The 22,626-nt window shown below is 37.4% G+C and overlaps 1 protein-coding gene and 2 non-coding genes across 4 annotated transcripts in view; 2 read left to right on the plus strand and 1 right to left on the minus strand.

Moving 5' to 3' along the window:
- The first annotated feature begins 960 nt into the window (after positions 1 to 960).
- trnat-agu (transfer RNA threonine (anticodon AGU)) lies at positions 961 to 1,034 on the plus strand. Its single transcript has one exon. It is a non-coding gene; the product is annotated as a tRNA-Thr (tRNA).
- Positions 1,035 to 3,485: 2,451 nt separating this feature from the next.
- On the plus strand, positions 3,486 to 3,559 carry trnat-agu (transfer RNA threonine (anticodon AGU)). Its single transcript has one exon. It is a non-coding gene; the product is annotated as a tRNA-Thr (tRNA).
- A 1,120-nt stretch (positions 3,560 to 4,679) lies between these two features.
- vipr1a (vasoactive intestinal peptide receptor 1a) overlaps positions 4,680 to 22,626 on the minus strand; it is a 43,653-nt gene continuing 25,706 nt past the window's right edge. Inside the window, exons 7-14 of one of the 2 annotated variants that reach the window (XR_008356377.1) lie at positions 17,627 to 17,780; positions 16,051 to 16,111; positions 12,515 to 12,581; positions 12,343 to 12,434; positions 10,164 to 10,293; positions 8,514 to 8,555; positions 6,751 to 7,098; positions 4,680 to 5,742 (exon numbers count right to left, since the gene is read on the minus strand). Coding sequence is in view for 1 of the 2 variants with exons in the window: in XM_053487126.1 (XP_053343101.1) it covers positions 6,907 to 7,098; positions 8,514 to 8,555; positions 10,164 to 10,293; positions 12,343 to 12,434; positions 12,515 to 12,581; positions 16,051 to 16,111; positions 17,627 to 17,780 (738 nt within the window). In the remaining variant the exon portion in view is untranslated. Of the gene's footprint in view, positions 7,099 to 8,513; positions 8,556 to 10,163; positions 10,294 to 12,342; positions 12,435 to 12,514; positions 12,582 to 16,050; positions 16,112 to 17,626; positions 17,781 to 22,626 lie in introns of both variants that reach the window. The other variant, XM_053487126.1, reaches the window with a different exon arrangement.

A 22,626-nucleotide genomic window follows, 5' to 3' on the forward strand; every position in this document is an offset into this window, starting at 1 on the left:
GCGACTGCCGAGTTCAGCGAGTTCGTGGCAGAGGTGAACGGGTTCAACACAACCGAGTGAACCGAGCGCGCGGTCATCACGCGCACAGCATAGCACAGCACAGGGCGCGCGGGGGCGCTCGAGCTCAAACTCAACTGTAAAAAATAAAAAAGCGCGCGAGGTTTCAGAGTCAGATGAATTTAATTCATTAAATAATTAGTAATAGTTTATATACTTGTTACTGGATACATAATATGCATTGATTTCTTGCAGTTTATTTCCAAATAAAGAAACCACATCACAGTGCGAGTAATTTTATTTATTTTACACCAGTATAGATATTATGCTTATAAAATAAGATATATTGTTGTATTGTGCATGGGACCTTTTCGTTTTTAAACACTTTGGGAACATTCTCTTAGATCACTGTTCTTGATAATGCATTTAATTACATCGATTTATTACATTTAACCAAATAAGGTCAATTATTATTATTATTATTATTATTATTATTATTATTATTATTATTTTATGTATCATAAATATTTTTCTTTTAGTTTAACATCCAGATATGGTGAGTATTTCTATATTCTCCCGGAATATACTCTTATAATATACTCTTGTTGTGTATATTGCAAATTCTATTAACTGTTTCTCTTTATTTATAGCTGATAAGTATATATATATATATATATATATATATATATATATATATATATATATATATGCTTGCGGTGCTTGCCATGTCATAGATATCGCTGATGCCATAGCTGATGTTGGTCTTACGGAAGAAGGAAAAGAAAAAATAATCCTGTGAGACAGTAATAGTAATGCTTCGCTTTGCAAGCACCTCTAATGAAGTTGTAAGAAAATGTCGTATCCTCATATGAGGACATTAGGGTCGCAATAGAATATAAAAGTTATTCAAACAATAATTAAAAATGTGTGAGGTCGGGGCTGAGTGCAGTGAGCGACGTCCGAGGCGCCGTGGCTTAGTTGGTTAAAGCGCCTGTCTAGTAAACAGGAGATCCTGGGTTCGAATCCCAGCGGTGCCTTTACCCGCGTCTGAATTACCAGCCTCCTGCTACTTAATTCAAGTAGCAAACAATAACCTTCTCAGTAGGTATATAAAGATTAGACTAAAATTATTCAGGATTATTGATCATACATACATCAAAGCAGGCAACTGCCAATAGGGGGCGCCCGAGTGCTGACTGACTGAGAGCAATCCCCCCAGGACCCTAATAGACCCTAGAATCGCCTCTGATTCTGTAGGTTAGGAAAATTATTTACCCATAACTCCGATATTGTTTTTACATTCCTTTGCATCATTCAATATTAACAGTAAACCCACCTGTATTAGGGGTCAATATTTATGCTTCCCAGCAAACTGAAGTCTTTTTCTGATGAGTCTCATTAACAAGTGGTTTTTATATGAACACACAGTTGTTTAGTCCCAATTCTGTGAGTTCTCATCACAGTGTGTGTGTGTGTGTGTGTGTGTGTGTGTGTGTGTGTGTGGAAATGTTCATATATTTACTGTTAAAATAGCTCAGGTCATTTTTTTTCCTGTGCAACTTCACCAAGCATTAAGCTATCTTCATTCAGGATTATTCTTCCCCGACCACGTTACTTCTATAAGGTTGACAGTTTATCATCATCCTTCCATTCTTTTCTTCCCCTTTTTTCCAGCAATGCATTATAAATTTATGGCAGCATATTGTGTTATTCTATTAGAAATACATCAATCAGCCTTAACAACACAATTAACAAGACAATTAATATAAATACCACCTAGATTTTAGCTTCCCCTTTTACCACTGACGCTTTATGCACAAAATGACACATTGATCGACAGATCATATCATATGGTATAGAAGATGAGTGAGAGGGGGTGAACATGTAGGGCAGAATAGTTCAAAGGCATTGAGTGTAAAGATCAGACTCAAGATACCTGAGGTAGTGATCATACACTAACTTATGTGTAAAGTTTAGTACAGAGATAATGGTTGCCAACAGACAAAGCACTAAATTTTGTTTGTGTCCTCCCCAAAAACTTGCGCCAGCCGCCACAGTGCACTCTCATAAGTGCTCATTAAAAACGTACAGCGCCATCTGTTGAATTTTGAGATGAGCTTATGATTTTTTAAAGGTTGATTTTTTTCACTGCATCATTATTATTACCAAGTTTAGAAAACGTCCAGCGTTCAGTCCAGTTCATCTGTGGTAATGATAGCATTTTATGTTTTAAGTTAATCAGGGACTTTCAATAAACATGTAGCACACAATATCAGTTCCAGAAAGTTTGTAAAGATTGGACTAGTTTCTTTTTTGAGACTGGTTTTGAGTGCTTTAATGTATGAAATGTAATGCTAATGTACAGACAAAACCTTCTTTAATTTATACAGAAAAATAAGATTGTCCACCATGTGGCGCCCCCTACTGGCAGTTGCCTTCCTTGCCTGCTGAGTTTCTGTACATTGTTTATACGTATGAATGCCAAAATTGATGGTGCCTTTACCCGCGTCTGAATTACCAGCCTTCTGCTACTTAATTCAAGTAGCAAACAATAACCTTCTCAGTAGGTATATAAAGATTAGACTAAAATTATTCAGGATTATTGATCATACATACATCAAAGCAGGCAACTGCCAATAGGGGGCGCCCGAGTGCTGACTGACTGAGAGCAATCCCCCCAGGACCCTAATAGACCCTAGAATCGCCTCTGATTCTGTAGGTTAGGAAAATTATTTACCCATTGTTGATTTTTTTCCCTGCATCATTATTATTACCAAGTTTAGAAAACGTCCAGCGTTCAATACAGTTCATCTGTGGTAATGATAGCATTTTATGTTTTAAGTTAATCAGGGACTTTCAATAAACATGTAGCACACAATATCAGTTCCAGAAAGTTTGTAAAGATTGGACTAGTTTCTTTTTTGAGACTGGTTTTGAGTGCTTTAATGTATGAAATGTAATGCTAATGTACAGACAAAACTTTCTTTAATTTATACAGAAAAATAAGATTGTCCACCATGAGGCGCCCCCTACTGGCAGTTGCCTTCCTTGCCTGCTGAGTTTCTGTACATTGTTTATACGTATGAATGCCAAAATTGATGTATGAACTATAATCCTTGATTTATTATTATTATTATTATTATTATTATTATATAATCCTGGGTTCGAATCCCATTGTTGCCTTCACACAGGACTGAAATCACAAGAGCTCATCTTACTCATGGGGCTTACATACATAAACTAACTCATTTCCAGACAGCAGGAGTGTAAAGATCAGACTTACAATAATTGAGAATTATTAATCATACACCAGCTGAGGTCATCCGAATGTTTAAACTAAGAACAGACGGTTTGTCAATAATCAAGGCAATCGAGGTAACTGCCAGTAGGGGGCGCCCGAGGGCTGATAATCTCTTGTACTATTTATAAGTTAATGGTGATGGATGCAGGGTGACGTGTTAATGTAGTGCAGTGAAAAGCATACATGTGGCGCCGTGGCTTAGTTGGTTAAAGCGCCTGTCTAGTAAACAGGAGATCCTGGGTTCGAATCCCAGCGGTGCCTTTACCTGGGGCTCAACCCCTCCCCCCCACCCTTCCGAATGAGGGCTTGTTATCTGTTCCACGACAGGGAGTGTAAAGCTCAGACTCAAAATAAATGAGGACTATATGAACTTTTGTAAAAACTTATACGTACAGAGACGATGGGTGACCAGAAGGGGGCGCCCGAGACAACCTCATTCATTATTAATAAGCTAGTAGTGATGGATGCAGGTTGGAGAGGACCCCTAGGGTTCTAACAGGATGTAGAATCGACTCTGATTCAGGAGCCTAGGGAGATGATTTTCCCTATAACTCTGACATTGTTATAACAGTCAACCCAGAGGTGGGAATCGAACCAGGGCGGTGTAAGACGACTGTGCTAACCACTGACAATATTATTTATTATTTATAAGTAATGGTGATGGATGCAGGTTGGAGATGCCCCTTAGGTATGCAATTCTCCATTTGTGCCTTTTGACCTTTTGAACACCAGATTCAGTCCTCCTTTGCTGTCGTAATAACCTCCACTCTTCTGTCCTTAAAGTTTTGGACACGATAGTCTGTAATGATCTTGCAAAAGCGATGTTGATGAGATAGACAGATAGATAGATACCTATTACAACCATTTTTACGACTGTCCTACCACAGTCGTGAAAAAGGGAATAAATACACTGGTCAGCATTGGTGTCTAGGTGAACAACAAAGACTCCTAGATGGATGTCTCACATTAATATTTAGCTGCTTTGAGATTGCCTTAAAGCCTTTACCTTTAACATGCTTGTCCATAATTTTCTTACTCATCCTATCGGACACCTCTTTCCTTCGCTTCCTCTCTCTGGTCCATTTTTAGTTCTGTACATAGCATGATACCAAACAGCAGAGGGACTTCTTTAAACCATTTAAATATTTTCAATGACTGATTGCAAGATTAAAGACACATGCAATGCTAATTGCAGAACACACTTTCGTTCAACATGCATCATGGTCATATTATTTTTTAACCTTTTCAAGGGGTACCAAAGAATTTGTCTACATTATTCTGTAAAAAAAATAAATAAAAGTATGATTTTCATTAAATTATAATTTTTCTTTTTATTACTTTTGTTTCCATTTCAAGTTATTTCAGTAACCCTTGTGGTTGCTTTAATGGAACAATACCAGTAAATTCGTCCACATGTGTACATCAGCACGTCTACAGAAACAGCTCATCCACAGGGATTTTTATGCTTGACATGCTAAGCATCATCATAAAATAGATATTAAAGACCTTTGTATATTAACAAAGAAACTGTTTATGGAAGGAGTCTCCAGTGTCGCTAGGGCTATGTAGCTGTACACGTTCCACCACAGGAAACTCTCCAAGACCGTACCGCTCGTAGTTCAGTTTAGTTGGCAGTGGACCAGTGTCTTATTACGGATCATCTAGTTTATTAAAATAAAGCAATGTTCCTGATTTCTTATCAAATTAGAAATCGAGTCCAAGTGCTCAGTCTGGCCTTCGCGTCTGGTGGGGTCGAGTGTTGCACGCCGGAAAGTGCCGGACCCATATGAATGTCGCTGAAAGTAAGGGGGATTTGGGAAAAATTTAACAAGGGATTTAGCGGATAAATAACAGATGGAGTAGATTCTAGAGGACGGGTAAACAAAGATGGTATCTCTCTCAGACACTCACCACCGGCGTCTTATTCGCTCGCCTTTTATTTGCTGTCTAGGAGAACAGAACGCCACAAGATGCAAGTCATGAAATAAAATATCTTGTATTATAAATTAAATATCTTCACAGTAATTTAACTGAGCAATCTGAGCATAACATCCTAGACTTATATAACAAAAATCTTCTCTTATACAAAAAAGTTATGTATGGCGATTCTGCCCTGCGATGGATTGGCACCCTGGCCAGGGTGTACCTTGTCTCGTGCCCTACCTCTTCTGGAATAGGCTCCAGGTCCCTGTGACCCTAAAGACAGGATAAATCGGTATAGAAGATGAGTGAGAGTGAGTGTATGGTGATTCCTCAGGGTGGCAACTCATGTATGACCACGCTGACTCCAAAATATATATTTTTAAATAAATTTTTAATTTATGTTATGTTTGCATTTGAGGTTGTAAAACGTAGCAGTTCCTCTGTAATCCTACAGGTGGTGCACTCTAAACTATTCACACATTGGCAGGGAGCACAACGTCCAGTGTGGCAGGAGTGAATATCTGCAATGTTTGTATGTAAAAAGAAAAAAAAAAGAACAAAAGTGTATGAGTGTATGGGGTGATTAACACTGAATCGAGATATTTATAAAATTATGGTATTTACAGAATCACAAAAAAAATAGAATCAACACCTAGATATTGTGGTAATATCGTATTGGGTGGTTCCTGGTGATTCCCAGCCCTAATTAACATGTTCATGAAAGTTCTACCGATAATGTGATCAGTCGCAGACACTCTGGTCCGAAAATTATAAACTACATTTACAAATATAAAAATATGAGTATTTGGAACTGTCAGAACTAATATAGCACATTAATACACTTCATACACAATACAAACACTACAACTCACAATGCCAACATTTACAGAAAGATCGATAAAAGTATATCACAGGCATGAAACCTCGAGAAATTTAAACACACATACTTACATACTGTACATATATACATACAAAGATGATAAATACACTGGAATGAAAAAGTTAAACATTCTTTATAACTGTCAGTTTGCAATTAAAACATTAGCATAGCAAACAATTAGGAAAAAATAGACAAGACGATAAGATTGTTCTTAACGGTCACATCCAGACATAAAATAGACCTAATACACACCTCTGAGGTCACCTTAAGGATAATTAGGGGTTTAATAAGTGACAATATACATCCAACTAGAGCAGGATAATTAGGTCCATATGAAGGATGATGACGGCACGAAACGTCAGACCTCACAATGTTGATCTAAACCTGAACTGGGAGGAGTGTTTTTATGTGTGTGGTGTGTGTGATCCAGGATTCGGACAGGACACTATTCCACTTCATTACTGAATGCAGACTGCAACCTTCTGCTTCTGTTCTTTGCTCACAGATTCTGTTAAAAAATATTTGCATTTCCTAAATGTCCAGAAACAGTAAAAACAGAAAAAAACCTGTCCTTTCCGCCCCCGGTCCCCCTTTTTCAGGCCACTAGAATGACTAAGAACATGAGCCTTGGTATCATGGATACACTTACACTGCATGCCTGTTTAACACCGACCATCTAAATTCCGCAGCATTCCGCCGCCATGCTGTTCACATCGTGATGATGGAAACGAGTTCAGGGCTTGAGCTCGACCCAGGAGCGTGGGAGAGTCCTGGATTGTTTTGGATAGTAGGTTATTCAGTCAGCTCAAATGCTGGAGAAGTCGTCCATGCAGCCGGAGATGCGTTGCGTGGTGGGGCTGCACTTGGTCAGCATGGTGATCTGGGTGTTGGAGGTGCTCCCGTTGCTGGCCAGAGAAGGCTGGTGGTACTTGGTTTCGGTGCCCAGAAACCTCTGCATGTGCCACCGGCGCCACTTCCGCTTTATTTCAGACTGCACCTGAGGCACGATTAGAGAAATGCAAGTTTACACAAATTCAAATGCAAATTTTAAGAGGTTAACACTATTCTTACTGGGAAACTTAGCAACAAGATAACCACCAAGTGTGACTATTTGTTGTACATTCTGACAGCAGAGACTAGTGGTTTTCCCATGTGAATAGGGATCACGTCTATGAAAAGTTCATTCCAACATGGATGCTTGTCTCTGACAGAAACCTCAGCCAAAACATGTTATTGGTGCTAAAAAGTGTTTTTTTTTAGGATCATATATTACTATTGACATAATACTTGGTGCTTCTTATCTCCAGATCCACGCTTTGTTTTGTGCAAATATGCAAACACATTTATATTTTTTTATCAGATAAAATGAAACACATTTGCAAAACAAAATTTCATCCCTTTTAATGTCCGTAACTTTTTTTTTTTTATTCAAATCCTCCAAGGATCTTAATTGTCATTCAGATGAAACTTGGCAAATTTAGATGTCACATGAAAAAATTCTAAAATGCAAAATTGTTAAGATATTGCAACATGAATTTGACATGGTTATGGACACTAAAGATTTTTTTGCTCTTAAGCTTTTACCAATTTTTACAGGTCATATGCTTCTTGAAGCTTCCATTAATTTTGGTATCCCTACTAAATGTATGTATGTTTCTCATTAAGAAATGAATAATTTCCTTTTTAAGTGATTATTGTTTGAAGTGAGACAGTATAATGCTGAAAAAATGGCCACATATTAAAACCATCTCTGAAGTTAACAACTTTAAATTTTTAAGAAAGCACGATAGGTCACTTACATGTTACATAAACTTCAGAAATAGCTTCTTATGGCACACACACTTTCTATATTATATGTATAACATAAAAAAAATAATAATAATAAAATCAGCACTAATACTGTGTTTTGGCTGACCGTTTGTCATGCTAAAGATTCAACCAAACAGAATTAGAGCATAATTATTCTGTAACACATTGCTGTTCTTGGTTTAGTGTTGCCTATTAATGCATTGTGCTCGAAATCAGTGGACAGATGTTTGGTTTATTTGATAGACCCTGACCCTTGTACGATCAAACCCTTGTTCGTAAAAGCACCCTAAAAAATATCTATCACAATAATTAACCATCATTTAAAGCCTGTACTGTATATAACTGTAGTTCACAAGACGTCCAGTGGGTGGCGGTGATGTATTAGTAGTGTACAGTATACTGAGTAAACGCAGAGAATAAGATACTAACTAGCAGGAGCTAGTGCATGACTGTACACTGTCAGCCACAATCTTACCCTGTGTTTAAAAGGATGAGATTAAAGTTAATCAGTATTAATATATACATAATTCATTTTCCTTTTTAATAACCCCAGTGCTTAATAAAATATTTGTTTAAAAATGAGGAATTTTATTTTAGAATCACCTCTCCGTTTAGGAAACAGTACAGGATGGCAACGCAGAAGCCCTGAGGGGGAAAAAAACAGTTAAATAACTGTAGTGAGAAAAGTACTAACATTGTCAAATAAATTTTTTTATTGGCATCAGACAAGCAATGAAATTTCATGTGTATTTAATAAAAATTATATATAAATAATGTAGTGCTAAAACGGAGAGATGTAGATACCTGAATACTTGTGCAAGTTTATGTTTGAGCTATTTATAATGTGCGCGAGGCGTTCAGGTCAAACCGAGACTTTGATTGTGCAGAAACAGTTCACAGTTATGTAAGTAAAAACTCCCTTTATTTCTCTATATAATCCCCTGCTACACTAATGCACTCATCCCGGCGTTTCACTAGTGCAAGAAGGTAAAAATTCTAAGTACGTCGGTGAATGAATTAACCTGTCTCATTCTTGTCTGAAATGCTGGCCTATCAGGAAACGTGGAAATGTCCTGGAGCGAGGTCAAGACGGTATGGGGGATGTGGCAGTAACTTCCAGCTAAGTTCCTGTAATGTGGTGTTGGTTAATTATTGTGGGTACAGTTCCCACAGACAGATGCATCTCTTTCTTCTGGGTCACAATCAGGCATTCTGCTCTCTGAATGTTCACATGAACGAGTCTAGTTGGCTCCGAGCCACCTCGGCCAAGATCGTCTAAATATTTTACTGCGGCTGAGAGTCTCTTCACTTTACTGTGCTTGAAGTCTCCTGTAAATTTTACCCGCTTTTACACCAGAAATTTCATTACAAAACACTTATACGCCCTTTAAGAAGCTATATCATGATTAAATCAGTGTGACAGCTGAAGGCCAAAAAATATCTATTTGGATACAAACATAAATCGCTTTAGGTTAATCAACAACTAAAAAATATCTTACTATGTTGTTGCATGTTGAATAATAAAAAATAAATGTTCGAATAAAAAACTAATTTAAAAAAAGGTTTTATCAAATACCAGTTCCAGGCAAAAAAAAAATTGTGATTAAAAAAAATTGTGATCAAGAAAAAAAAAAAACATTGATTAACATGTTCAAGGAATTCTTTTGCTCCTCGGCTAGACTCCAGCCCAAACAAAACATCATGATGTTTTCAAAGGGAAAAGGGGTGTACTGACTTTTGCTCTAATAAAATTATCCAGTATTTAGGATGCACTGTGCAATTCTTCATGGAAACAGTAGCAACTGATAAGACGGACTGACTAAGTCCACACTGAAGGATCATATGAAACTCTTGATGTCCTTTTTAAAAATGGATTCTCAAAACAAACAGTCGGATCCGGAGATGTTCCATAACCTTTCCGGGCGCTTTGGGAATTTGACTTATTCCATGCACTCTAACAAATTAAAAATTCAAAGGTCTACATTTAGTATTAAAGACATGCTCGTATTTCACTCTCGACATACTTTATTAGACTCCGGAGAACGAGAAATGAGTTCGGGACGGTGCTTCTTTTCCCCAGAGAGCCATTTCTGGCTGAAAAACCAACAAATCTGAGAAATAAAGGCTGAGGGCCTGGAGATCCCAGGACGTATTTATCAGTGCTGCTGACACTTCATGGATTTTCCTGGCATTTCAGGAATCTGAACCAGATAAACAATGGTGAGAGTGAAATGAAGACGTTGTGTCGCATACCTGAAAAGAGCCCAAGATAAGGTCGACCACCAGCCGCATGTAAGAGCGCACGTGATGAGGCATGAAGGCAAAGATGATGTAGTTTATTCCAAACAGGGGGATCAAAAGCAAAGTGGATTTCGCCAACCTCCTGCAAATAAGGCAATCACATCATCATAAAGGAGCCAGCAACTTTAGTAATTTTTTTTATTTTCTTAAATCAATATTTACACGGAAATTTCCTTGTATTCACAGTTGGTTCCTGTGAGTGTTTAAGTCATTTCCTGTTATTAAATTTATCCACATGTAGGTCATGCATCAACGGTTGCCAGATTAAAGTCACGACAGGGTCATGTCATTAGCATCCAAACCATTACCTTTAGAGGCAAGCACTTAAAATCGAAACAAGGAAACAATCATGAATAGACAACGCGGATTGAAGAAGAAGGCCGTGTTATTTATTGCGCTGTTGAAAGTAAATGTCATGTTATGTTAATCACTATAAATCAGGTTTAATTTAGAACACTCATTATTCAGGAGCTTATAAAATAGCACTTGATCCAGCAAAATCATAATATTTAACATTTTATTATGTCATGCTTTTAATCTACAGGTAATTATGCACACAAATTACATCATGTAGTCATAAGACACTAAGTCATGGTCCTGTTGTTAGAAGTGTGTGTGTTTGTAGGATGTATTTTATAATACTTGTAATACCTATAATCATATTTACAATACTTATACTTTAAATTCACGATTTTATAAATTAGTATTAAAATTCCTGTACTGCTTTGAAGGATAAGCTGGCCAAGCGCTCGTTTGTGACCCTTACACCACATGGGACTAAACATTTTCTTGTACATCACACACTTATGGACATTTTTTTTTTTTTTTTTTTTTTGCACTCATTCTGGACATTCATGGACCTCATGGACACTTATGGACACGTGCGATACACATGCACATTCATGCACATCTACACATATTTCTATTTCATTTTTGCTTCTTGCACATAAACACTTCCATGCATATTTGCACACTCCCCAGACATTTCTTTTTAAATCCCACTTCATCTCCACACTAAAGTTTCTATATTTTTCTAGATTTGTACAGAAAAATATATTTTTTTCTGTATTTGTACACCTAGGTTTTTCTTATACTTTCTTATATTTTATTTTATCTTCTATGGATATATTTTTCCTTAGCTAAAGTTATTTTATATATAATTTTATGAAGATGCGTCTTTAATTTAGGGACAATAAGAGTGTAGTTTACAGGGAGAATTCTATTCTCTACGTATTTAATATCAGTGTTGAATGGCGTTCCATAAACTTCTTTAATATGTTTACAACCCAAAACATAAACTTCCTCATTTAAGTTCAAATTCAAGGTCGAAAATATGAGAAAAAACTATTTCAAAAACCATCTGATCTAAAGTTATGTCTAAGGTCTTAACACATATATAACATTATGCATATAATACAGAAAATGTGTGTGCCAAAGAAGCTACTTCTGAAGTTTATGCAACATGGAAGTGACCGATCTCGCTTCCCTAAAAATTATTGTTGCAAAACTTCAGCTGTTTTGGAGAGATGATTTTATATGTGCCTCAAAAATGGCCATTTTTCAGTGTTATACTGTCTTGCTTTAAATAATGATTATAAAAAATGCAAATTATTAATTTTTTTATGAGTACTGATACTTAAATTGGTGTACGCTTATAGAAGCATATGACCTGTAATAATTGTTGCTTAAAGCATTAATTTTTTCCCCCTGAAATAATTAAAGTGTCCTTAACCACGTCAAATTCATATTGCAATGTTTTATAATACACTTTTTCAGGTTTATGTCTTTTCATATGAAATCTAAATCGGCCAAGTTTTATCTAAATAGCCGTTCATTGAAAGATCATTAAAATATTTAAATTTAAAACAAAGTTACAAAGTTTAGCAAATGTGTTTTTTTTCCCTGTTAAAAATATAAATGTGTATGCATATTTACAAAAAAGAATTGTGTTATATGATCCTATATATAAAATTCACTTCTTTACCAGGGTGAGACAGTACCATGTTCTGGCTGCAATGTGTGCAGTTTCTATATTAAATTCTCTCTACAAAACAAATCGATATAATGAGACCATAATTCAGCAGCATGCCGTTTATAAAGCCTGGATTTACATCATGCAGTGCAGACTTACGAGTACTGGTTCGATTCGTTTCTGCCGATGTCTCTGCAGTTGATTTTCTGACGAAGAATCCGGATGATGCAAATGAAGAGGATGAAATTCAGCTGCAAATAGGGACATTTGTTGATTACTACACGTCCTTGGCTGTGCTTCCAGGCTTATAACAAAAGACTAAACAACTCACCAGGATTATTAGCAAAATGGGGGTTTTTATAATCCACCACAGGTCGTCATCAATAAAATCCCAACATCTGTAAAAAGGAAACGAGACAATGCCGTTTTTGTTTGATGTACGTAGATTTTCCATTCTGCTCTTCTTTTGGTTCGAACAGAATGACTGCATCGATTTAAAGGGTGCTTGGTTTAATTTGGTAAAGATTGAAATGCAGCCAATTTTCTTTCCCACAAAGTACCTCGACTGGAAAACATTTGTTGATGTCCGAACTCTTTAGTTTTGATTAGAGATGCACGTTGAAGTTAAAACAGGGAACGGAACAGTTTAGTACCTCGGTATTTACCTGAGTACCCAGTATGTGCTGAGGAAGGACGTGATTCAGCAGCTCAGAGACATCGCTTTGTCTGTTTTATAGAAAACACTCTCAGAAACCACATGATGATTAAGCGTGTGATGGTTTCTGCAAAATGTTAAACCGGTGCCTAAAAGCAGCCATCGCTTATCATCTATCTATCTTGGCTGATTTGATGCATTTCGGAGAATGAGGGAATTATGTGTAATTTCTAATTTATTAGTATTTTTTTGGCCAAACACTTCGCTCATTTCCAGGCAACGTGATTCATAAGCTGAAACCTGGATTGGAGTTTCGCTGTCGAGCCGCGCTAAGCGTTACGTTTACCAGATTTACTGAGGGCAGTTAATCCTGTTTTTCGATAGAGTTCGGAGGCTGTTTTACGAGAAGAAAAATGGCTGGCATGTATTTTTCTGGTCCAGGTGGAACTAGTACGTCTAAAAAATGTTAATGGACACCGAGTATCTGTCTCTGCTCTGAAGAGTGTAGATATTTAAAGTACAAAGTGCTTAATTCACACATAATTAATTAATCAGCAAGCATTTAACATTTTTAAATGTTCTTTCAATTGCCTTTATGCACACAATGCCTTTTTTCGTAACATGTTTTTAACAAACTGCTGATTTTGTACTAAACATTTTATATAACGCTTATGCAACATAAATCGAGCTTTTTATTTCTGAACTTTTCATTCATTCAGATGTTAAAACAGCATATCAAACATCATTATTAACATCATAATAAAAACACTTCTTGTATTTATAATCACTGTGTAACATGATTTCTATTTACTTATCTTTTTTTAATTAGATCTTAGGTTAAACCCTACCATTTACAGTATGAATAAATAAATATATAAATAAAAATAAGACAGCAGTACACTCAGGATGTATGAATGTCATATATGCCATTAAATGGAAAGATAAATAAATAAATAAAATAAAAATAACCCGCTATGGAAATCTAATGAATAACGAATAACATCTTGTATGTTATTAGTAATATGTTGTAGTACGCTCAGAGTTGACTTCATTAGACTTCATATTGACTTCATTAGGCACCATGAACATATAAAGCAACAAGTCAATAGCTGCCGGTAGAACCTGTCCTTTCTCATTCCCGGACAGGGCAGGATGATTTTTCTTTGTGGAGAAAAAAAGATAAATATCTTCATCCTTGCACTGTCTATCGGGGTCTGAACAAAATCATCATAAAGCACAGATACCCTCTTCCTCTCATGGGAACAGGCTTCAAATTACTGCAAAGAGCTGAAATTATTCAAAGGTTTGAAATATCCACTAAGTTGGACTAACGAAACCGATCATCTGGTGAGAATAAGGGAGAGTGATGAATGGAAGACTTCATTCAATACCCCCTACTGGGAACTATGAGCACTTATTAGTCCTTTTTCCCCTGACTTACACTCCTATTGTCTTTCAGGCTCTGGTTAACATGTTGTTTAGGGATTCAATCTTATTTGTCCATATCTATCTGGATGACAGTTTGATGTTTTCTCCCTCTTTGGAAGAACAAACCCCACATGCAGGTCCTTCAACAATCACTGGAGAACATACTATATGTAAAAGCAGAGAACTGTAAGTTTCACCAGAACCCGATCTCTTTCTTAGGTTCGTTTGTATCTCCATCAAAGATGCAAATGAACCAACCCCACTAAAGTAACCGCCGAGTGACATCATTCTGTAGCAGGTGATCAGAGAGTTACGCTTTCCAGTTGCGACATCCTGCTCAAGACCTAAAAAAAATAAAATTCATCGGCCTGTTTACCGTAACCAAAGTGATCAGCTCATGCTCCGTCAGACTATTACTGCCCTTCTCCATATGCCACATCAATCCTGCCTTTCACAGATCAGACCCCTGGTATCCAGTCCACTGACCCCTCCCCACCCCCATCCCCTGCATCTTCCTCCCACTCTTTCCCTCCGGCTCAATGATGGAGCGAAGCTTTCATGCTCAAAACACTCTTGAAGAGCATGACGACAAGGAAGAAACACAAAACATCTGGTTGACTAGGAGGGGTATGGACAAGGGAGGGGACATGTTTATCCTGGACCTTTCTTTCTGCATTGAGCTTCTTGGACTTTCAGATTGTACTGTGTGTTGGTCAATCCAATTGTTACTGTCAAACAAAGGCTGTTGCAATAGGAACCTACCAGGTGTAGTCAGTCATCATCACTAACAGGAAGATGAGAGAGCTTGAGCTTGACAAATTAAAAGATATTTTAAATAAATTAGTCATCTAAATATTTATTGAATTAAAGACTGACCTTGTTGTGATATCAGAAGACACAAAATGAATTAAATTTTTTTTTTTTTTTTTTGGGGGGTGTCTCGAGAAAAAAACAATATTTCTATCCATGTTCACAGAGAGTGCATGCAAGCTTGACTTTAGATAACCTCAACCCTCTCCTTAATATTATAAATAATTAAGCAAGACTCAATTGAAAAATTAATTTTTTTAACCATAAATATTATGCAAATAGTCCCATTGATCAGGGTAATTTCTTTTAAATTTTCGATTATTGATGCTGTAATACCCAAGAAAGAGTCAAAGTAAAGATCTGATTATACAATCGCAGCTTGTGTATATGGTATTTTTGATTCTGAATGCTGTTACATCATTGTGCAAGATTCTTAATCCTGAACTGGGCTTGTGAGATGAATAAATGTAAATGCACGATCTGTACTTAAAATAAACCATTCTGACATTAAAGATGACACATCATCTATTTCTAGTATAAAAAGCCTTACATTGATATTATGCACAAAAGCTGAACCAGTCGTGTGTATACATGTATTAGTTATGTATATACACTTATGTATACACAGCATAAAAACGCCCATGTTTTATTTCCTGCACTTCACAGTGTGTGTGTGATTTGGACATTTAGCTTGCTATAGAGCGTTGTAGGTGATGCCGTCTTCCTCTCACTCGTAAACACGACTTTACAGACCACTCAGTCTCGTACTTGAAATGTGTTTTGACGCGACATTTCTTTTGTGTACACCAAACTCCGATAGTGTGCCGAGTTCGTGGTTGCGCAAGCTTCTCGAAAGGCATTTGCACGCAACTGGTGTCGAGAATAAATGTTTGTATACATTCAACAAATCTGCGTGGGGTTTTTAAAGGGCTTTGGGGAGGAGAGAAAATGACAAAGACCAAAGAAGCACTCACCCGACATCATGCAAGTAGGCTTTAGTAACGCTCCATATGGTGATGAAGAGCGCTGGGACTCCTGTGAGAAAGAAACACACACAAATTTAAACACAGGGCTGGGTGAAAAAGCGTGTCATTCGGTCAGAATGTTCAACCTTTAAGTACCACTTAACATGACAAAAATATTTCAGTTGATTAATTTTATTTGAATGTGTTTTGTGCTAGGGAGTGAAGAAAACTTGACTTGCATACTAATCTTGAAGATATTATCAGTTTCACCACACGCTGGTATTTAAAAGCTGTGTGTGTGTATGTGTGTGTTTGTTTGTGTGAGATTCATACCAGTGATATCATAAAACCGTTATGACACTACAATCCAATGGTATGAATCAGTGTACACTGACTTTCTCACAGGAGACCCCGAGTCCTCCCTGCTTTGAAATCGGAGCGCTGCTCAATCTGCTGGAGCACTCACAGAGATTACAAATGTCAAGCTAACCTTTTTTTCACTTTTCTCCATTGCACAAGCTGCAATGTTGCATTAGGCTGTTTTTTTTTTTTTGCTAACAATACACTGTTTATGCGGTTTAAAAGTCAGATCAGATGCGCGGAGACCATGACCTAGTCCACATTGTACTTTGGTATTCAAATTTTTTTTTTTAAATTGTTCATCCACATGAAAATGCATGAACATGCTGTTAAAGCAGGCTAAACTATCAGGAAGCAATATAACGCTAATTGTAAAAAAAAAATATTGGCCAATCAGTAGCCTGAAAAAAGGTTCTCATTAAGTATGTTAGCCTCTGATGTTAAACACACTCGATACTGGCTCTTGCAAGCCAAAAACGCTGTTTCTCCTAATCACAATTCAACACTGAAAACTACGAGGAGCGGTCAAGTAAAACTGAGACTTGTGATAAAATGTCTAGTAAATGAAGCCAAAAAAAAAACGGATTTACAGACATTTAGGCATTTACAGACAGAGGACAGAAGACAAAAACAGTACAGTGATAGGACTCTTTATCCGTACATCTGTGAATGACGATCCTGGCCGTAGTGGCTCGGAGGCCATGGCAGTCTTTCCCATTAACATTCCTGTTCGATACTTTTAAACTTGTTGCAGAAGAATTCATTATTTTACTAGCACCACTTGCACATTACTGGAACTTAGTTGGGACCCCCGAGTCACTTCCACATCTTTGGGCCATTAAAGGAGTTCCAGGGAGGCCAGCGTTTCAGATGTGAAGCAGGCAGTCCAATCATGGCTCCGGCATATTGATAAAACCTTCTATTTTGATGGTATCCAAGCCTTAGTAAAACGCTGGGATAAGTACATTAGTGTAGCATGGTATTATATAGAGAAATAAAGGGAGATTTTACTCTTAAACCCATGTTCTGTTATGCTGCACGATCTAAAGTCTAGTTTTGACTTGAACGCCTCTCGTAAATTATATTTATGGAAGGAGTCTCAAACATGCTAGAAAATTCCAACGCACAGCTGTTGCTCCAGCTATCTCAACCCAGCTTCATCGTAACCTTGCTGTTGATTAGGAACATCACAACAACTGTAAATCAGATGAGCTCTCTCACTCACCCCAGCCAATCAGGATGTACCACCAGAAGTACTTCCTATGGGAGAAGAAGGAGACGGCGAGGAGTGCGTGTAAGTAGAGGCCCTCCACCAGCAGCCAAAAGAAGCTGGCCATGACACCATACTGGAAGAACACCATCGCGGCCTTGCACCCTACCTGTAATAAATTAAGGCAGAGTTTACTATGGTTTGTGTGTATACAGCATCACGTGTACGCAGCGTGTTTATATGAAGAGGATGCTTGGCTTTACAGCTGCATTAACATCAGGGAAGGAAGTGTTGTGTAACTTGAGTGAGAAGGAGGATCTTAGGAGGAAGTGAAAGTCACTTATCAGATATGAATCAGTGCCATGGTTCTTAAGGTTGCATTGTTGGAATCTGATTAATGGTGCTGATAAGGAAATAATAAATTTTGAGATACTGATGCTACCAAAAAAAGCCACAAGCACCCTTTTGGACATATTATAAGAGTAGAAAAAAGGAAAAGAAAAAACCACATTTATACACTGGTTAGAATTACTGTAGTGAATTCCCTAACCAAATCCTTAACACATTTACTATTTAACTATTACAACGGACCAAGAAAAAATTGGTAATTACGCAAAATTTGCAATTTAGTCAGTCAAGGCAAGTTTATTTTATTTATAGTTTAAAAGTTTACTTACATTTAGTAATATTATGTGTTGTAAAACTACACCGATCAGCCATAACATCATTAACACCTCTACCATGTAAACTGAGAAACATTGATGATCAATTATATACCAGTAAACTGGTGACAGGATCATGGCCAGCCAAGGCTCACCAATGCCCATGGGGACCAAAGTCGGCCATGTGTTCTGGAAAAAAACAATGCTAGTCAGAATAGAAAGACACCAGAGAGGAAACACACAGGGCCCAGCAGGTCTCCAACCTCTCCAGATCCTAGGCTAATCAAACACCCATAAGATGTGCCAGACAAACGAATCTGATCCACAAGGCCTCTCCCCACAACCCACAAAACCCAAAGGGTTCCCTGGCAACGTCCTAGTGAAAGACACCACAGCAGATCCCCAGAGGTCTTGTGGAGTCATGTGTCGAGGGGCAAGATCTGCCCGGGTGGCCAAAACCTAAGTAGTTTTAATGTAATGGCTGATCGGTGTAACTTAATATTCACTCATCAAGATTTTTTTTTTCTTTCATGGTGGCGTAGTGGTTAGCACTGTCGCCTTGCACCTCCAGGATCTGGGTTCGATTCCTGCCCCATGTGCATACAGTCTGTATGTTCTCCCCATGCTCGGTGGGTTTTCTCCCACAGTCCAAATTGCCTGTATTGTGTGAATGAGCATGTGATTGTATACAGGGTCCAGGGTGTCTCCTGGGATAGACTCCAAGCCCAATAAGTGGGTGAATCTGTCCTTATTTCTTTTTTGTATCCTATCCCGATTTTCTGAAAAGTTGACCTTCCTTCAGTTCTAGAAAAAGACAAAACACAGGTGGCTGATTTTAACGGACTCCACATACAAATAACAGCCTTATGTAGCTAAAATATAATAAACAAAAGTGTAAAAACTGTAAAACTGATACTGCGTAAACTTTAGAGATAATTATTAGGTAATTCATTAAAATAATTTGATCATTTAAATAATTAAACTCATTGAGCAGCATCATAACATGAGCAATTATCAGCAAAGCTAGTTAACAAATGTAGCTAGCTTGGACATTAGCAGATATTAGCAGCACACATTAGCAAGCTGTATAAAACAACACAACATTTATACTAGCAAGAATGTCTTCTGTTGTTGTTAGAGCTTCATACTAGCTAAACTGTTTTGTTGTTGCTAGCTTTATACTAGTTAAAATGTCTTCTGTTGTTGTTGTTAGTTTCATACTAATTAAAAGATCTTCGGTTGCTAGCTTTTCTGAGGTAAAAATAAGCTAGCTGGCTAAAAGTTCCCACAGGAGGAAAATTACCCTACTGAAATGATTGCTATTTTTGTTGAATGTAAGCACCATTAAAAAATACCAGTAGCTGTTAATGTAGTCTAACTGGCCTACTTAAACTTGACAGTAGTTTATGTTCCGCACTGTTGAAACAACCACATCAAACCCTGACGCATATTTATTCAGCGGCTTTAGGAATAATGGACTGGTCTGGGATCTGTTACATCTTTATTCATTCCGGTTGTTTGATTAGCGTTATCAGCGGTTATCCGTTTAACTTTGCATATCAGAAATAATACCATAAAGCCTGAGTGCTGCATGGAACATTTCTAGGGCTTTTTAATCAGGCGTGGTGTGTTGACCAGCGCTGGATGAGTGGGCGAGCTGCAGGAACTGGAGTGTTTGCACATCGCCACTGTGACAGACGCAATCTATCCTTCTTGCCGGGAGACACATGGAGTGTTTATACAACAGATTACAGTACCAACTTAAACTACTCCACACACACACACACACACACACACACACACACACACACACACACACACACACACACACACACACAACTAGACAGAAGCCTATAAATGTTTTGTAGTAGAAAAGGTTGAAGAGAAGCCACTTTAAGCTCTTTATGGAATTTCACGATTCTTGGTGTGTAAACTGTGACGTCATAGGAAAATAATTAACAGCAGGATGGTGTATTGCACATAGATGCAAAGCAGGCTTACTTTCGCCAACATAAAGTTGTTTTTTTGTTCTATAAAAACACATCCTGGTTTAGTTTATTCTTCTAATAAGCCGGTAATCCTTCATCAATCATGTTATCCGGATGGATATAATTCAGAACAAAACACAAAACCTGAGGTCAGATGTTCTACATCCATACAATCGGGAATTTCATGATCAAGAGGGCATTAATACACACCTGTGGCCTGCCTTAGTGTCAGAGCTGCATTTACAGGAAATTAATCAATTAAGTATTTATCAATGCTATCGTATAATTATAATAATGCACAGGAATCAAACCAAACCAGTTACGGCTGTTGCGAAGCAAAGAGTAAACACTAGCTTGTTACTGTACACACCCTGTTTAAAGCAGACCATTAGCAACCATTCCAAACCTTCTGAAGGATCTGGCACACACCATGCCTCACACTAAGCCTAGCAAAAAAAAAAAAAAGGGATGGATTTAACACTGTTTGTTTCAAGAAAGGAAACGGTTCTCGCATAGCTGTCAGCGCTCACTTTATACAACAGACATACTGGTCATTTAGGGTTCATTAAATGTCAAATAAATCAATTTAAAAATGTGACAGAAAGTAGACCTTTTTTGGAACAATGTGGATCACTATGATTCAATTATTTATCAGTTTTAACAGCCGGACATGAGATGCACTGGAGATTTCATGGGTAATGGCTTTGTTACACCAATTGCCAATTTGTTTGCGTAACTTATGGTCTTACATTGGCGTGTTGCACTACATTTGATGCTTGTTCTTGCGCACTGTCTAGCGCTCCAAACAGGTAAATATTATATAGGAATAGATCAAAACAAAGAATGTGATTGGACAAGAGGCATTCCACGAGTGGTGATAATGGAGCATAACAGCACCAGGATGTTTAACTATATGTATCACTCGCCGTCGCAGGTGTTCTACAATTGTTAAGTACACTAACTGTCGGTCGCAGCGTGGGTGAAACTATTTCTGAGAGCAGCTTTCTGCCAAAACCCAGTCAAAACAAGTCACAGAAACACTATCAGCAAGAAAGCACATCTGATAACGTTATGTCATCTTAAACAACTCTTTGTTTATTTAATAATTTCTTAATCATTCCAGATTGCCTTTGTGTTGTTTTATTTATTTATTTATTTATAGGTGAACACAAGGCTAAAATCCCAAATCCCTCTCTAACTCCTGATTAAGGGCACTACTTGGTGTGTGGAAAAAGGCATCGTATGCCTTACATTATGCACTAGTTTCCATTTAATGCTATTTGGGATTCAAGCCCGGGACTTGGAAGTTATATAACAGAACTGATATTCAAAAGCAGAATAAGTGGAAATGTAAAGAAAATCACATGATTATTCTCACCTTTTGGCTAAATATGACCAGTTAGAATTTAAAACTACGTTAATGACACTAACTGTCAGGTTAGTTAGTAAGTTCCACCAGTCACAGAAGAATGTGTTGGCAGAGCGAAATAACTGATCAAATAAAGCAAATAAATCATGATCTGATGATAAATGGTGTTTGTGAAACTGTTGTACATTATAAAAGCAATATCACACTTGAGGTCGTGCTGCTGTGCTGATTATCAGTACGGTGGTGGTGTGGTCATAACCAAAAAACAGTCCACACTCGTGTGATATTGCTTAAATGTAAAATATCATAAAAATAAAACAGTATAAAAAGTAGTTAGTGTTTGTTTGCACGTTCAAATTTAAAATCCCTACTACTTCCACCAATGCTTTATTTATTACTTTACACACTGAATAAGAGATGACTGATGCCAGTGTAGTTAAAATGTCATAAGACTTTTTGAAATAGCATCTCAGACTGAGTAAAACTTTGAATGTGCAAGGATTTACAAAAATAAATAAAAATACAAGGGCATGTATATAAAATGCCATTAAGAGCCAGTATGAGGGCTAAAAGCAGAACAAAAAAACTCTAACTCACACAAGTAGGTCTCTGTGGCTGGAGTACGTCACCCGCAGGAGGGTTTCTTTTCATTATGTGTCATTTGTTTGCTGAATTTGGAAAGGGCTCCTGAGAGAATACGAGTGAAAAAAGCTCTAAAAGCATCCAGTCATTGATCGCAGATGAAAAATGGAACTGTGAGAGGTGTAAGTGCGAACCCCTAAAGCCTCGCTGCGGGTCCTGAATGATATAAAGCTGTCACGCACTAGAAAAATTTGGAAACATCATGCCATGTTAAGCCATGGGCCAGACGCATAACTAAAAAAAATCCCCAGTGTCTCAAAAGCAGACCAAAAACACCAGCAGCAGTAACAGCCACCAGATTAAACTTCACAAGAGTCTAAAGGATTTATAGAAAAAATGGGGAAAAAAAGTCCA

This window comes from Clarias gariepinus, chromosome 25 (assembly GCF_024256425.1).
Source record: "Clarias gariepinus isolate MV-2021 ecotype Netherlands chromosome 25, CGAR_prim_01v2, whole genome shotgun sequence".
In the NCBI taxonomy this organism is placed as follows: Eukaryota; Metazoa; Chordata; class Actinopteri; order Siluriformes; family Clariidae; genus Clarias; species Clarias gariepinus.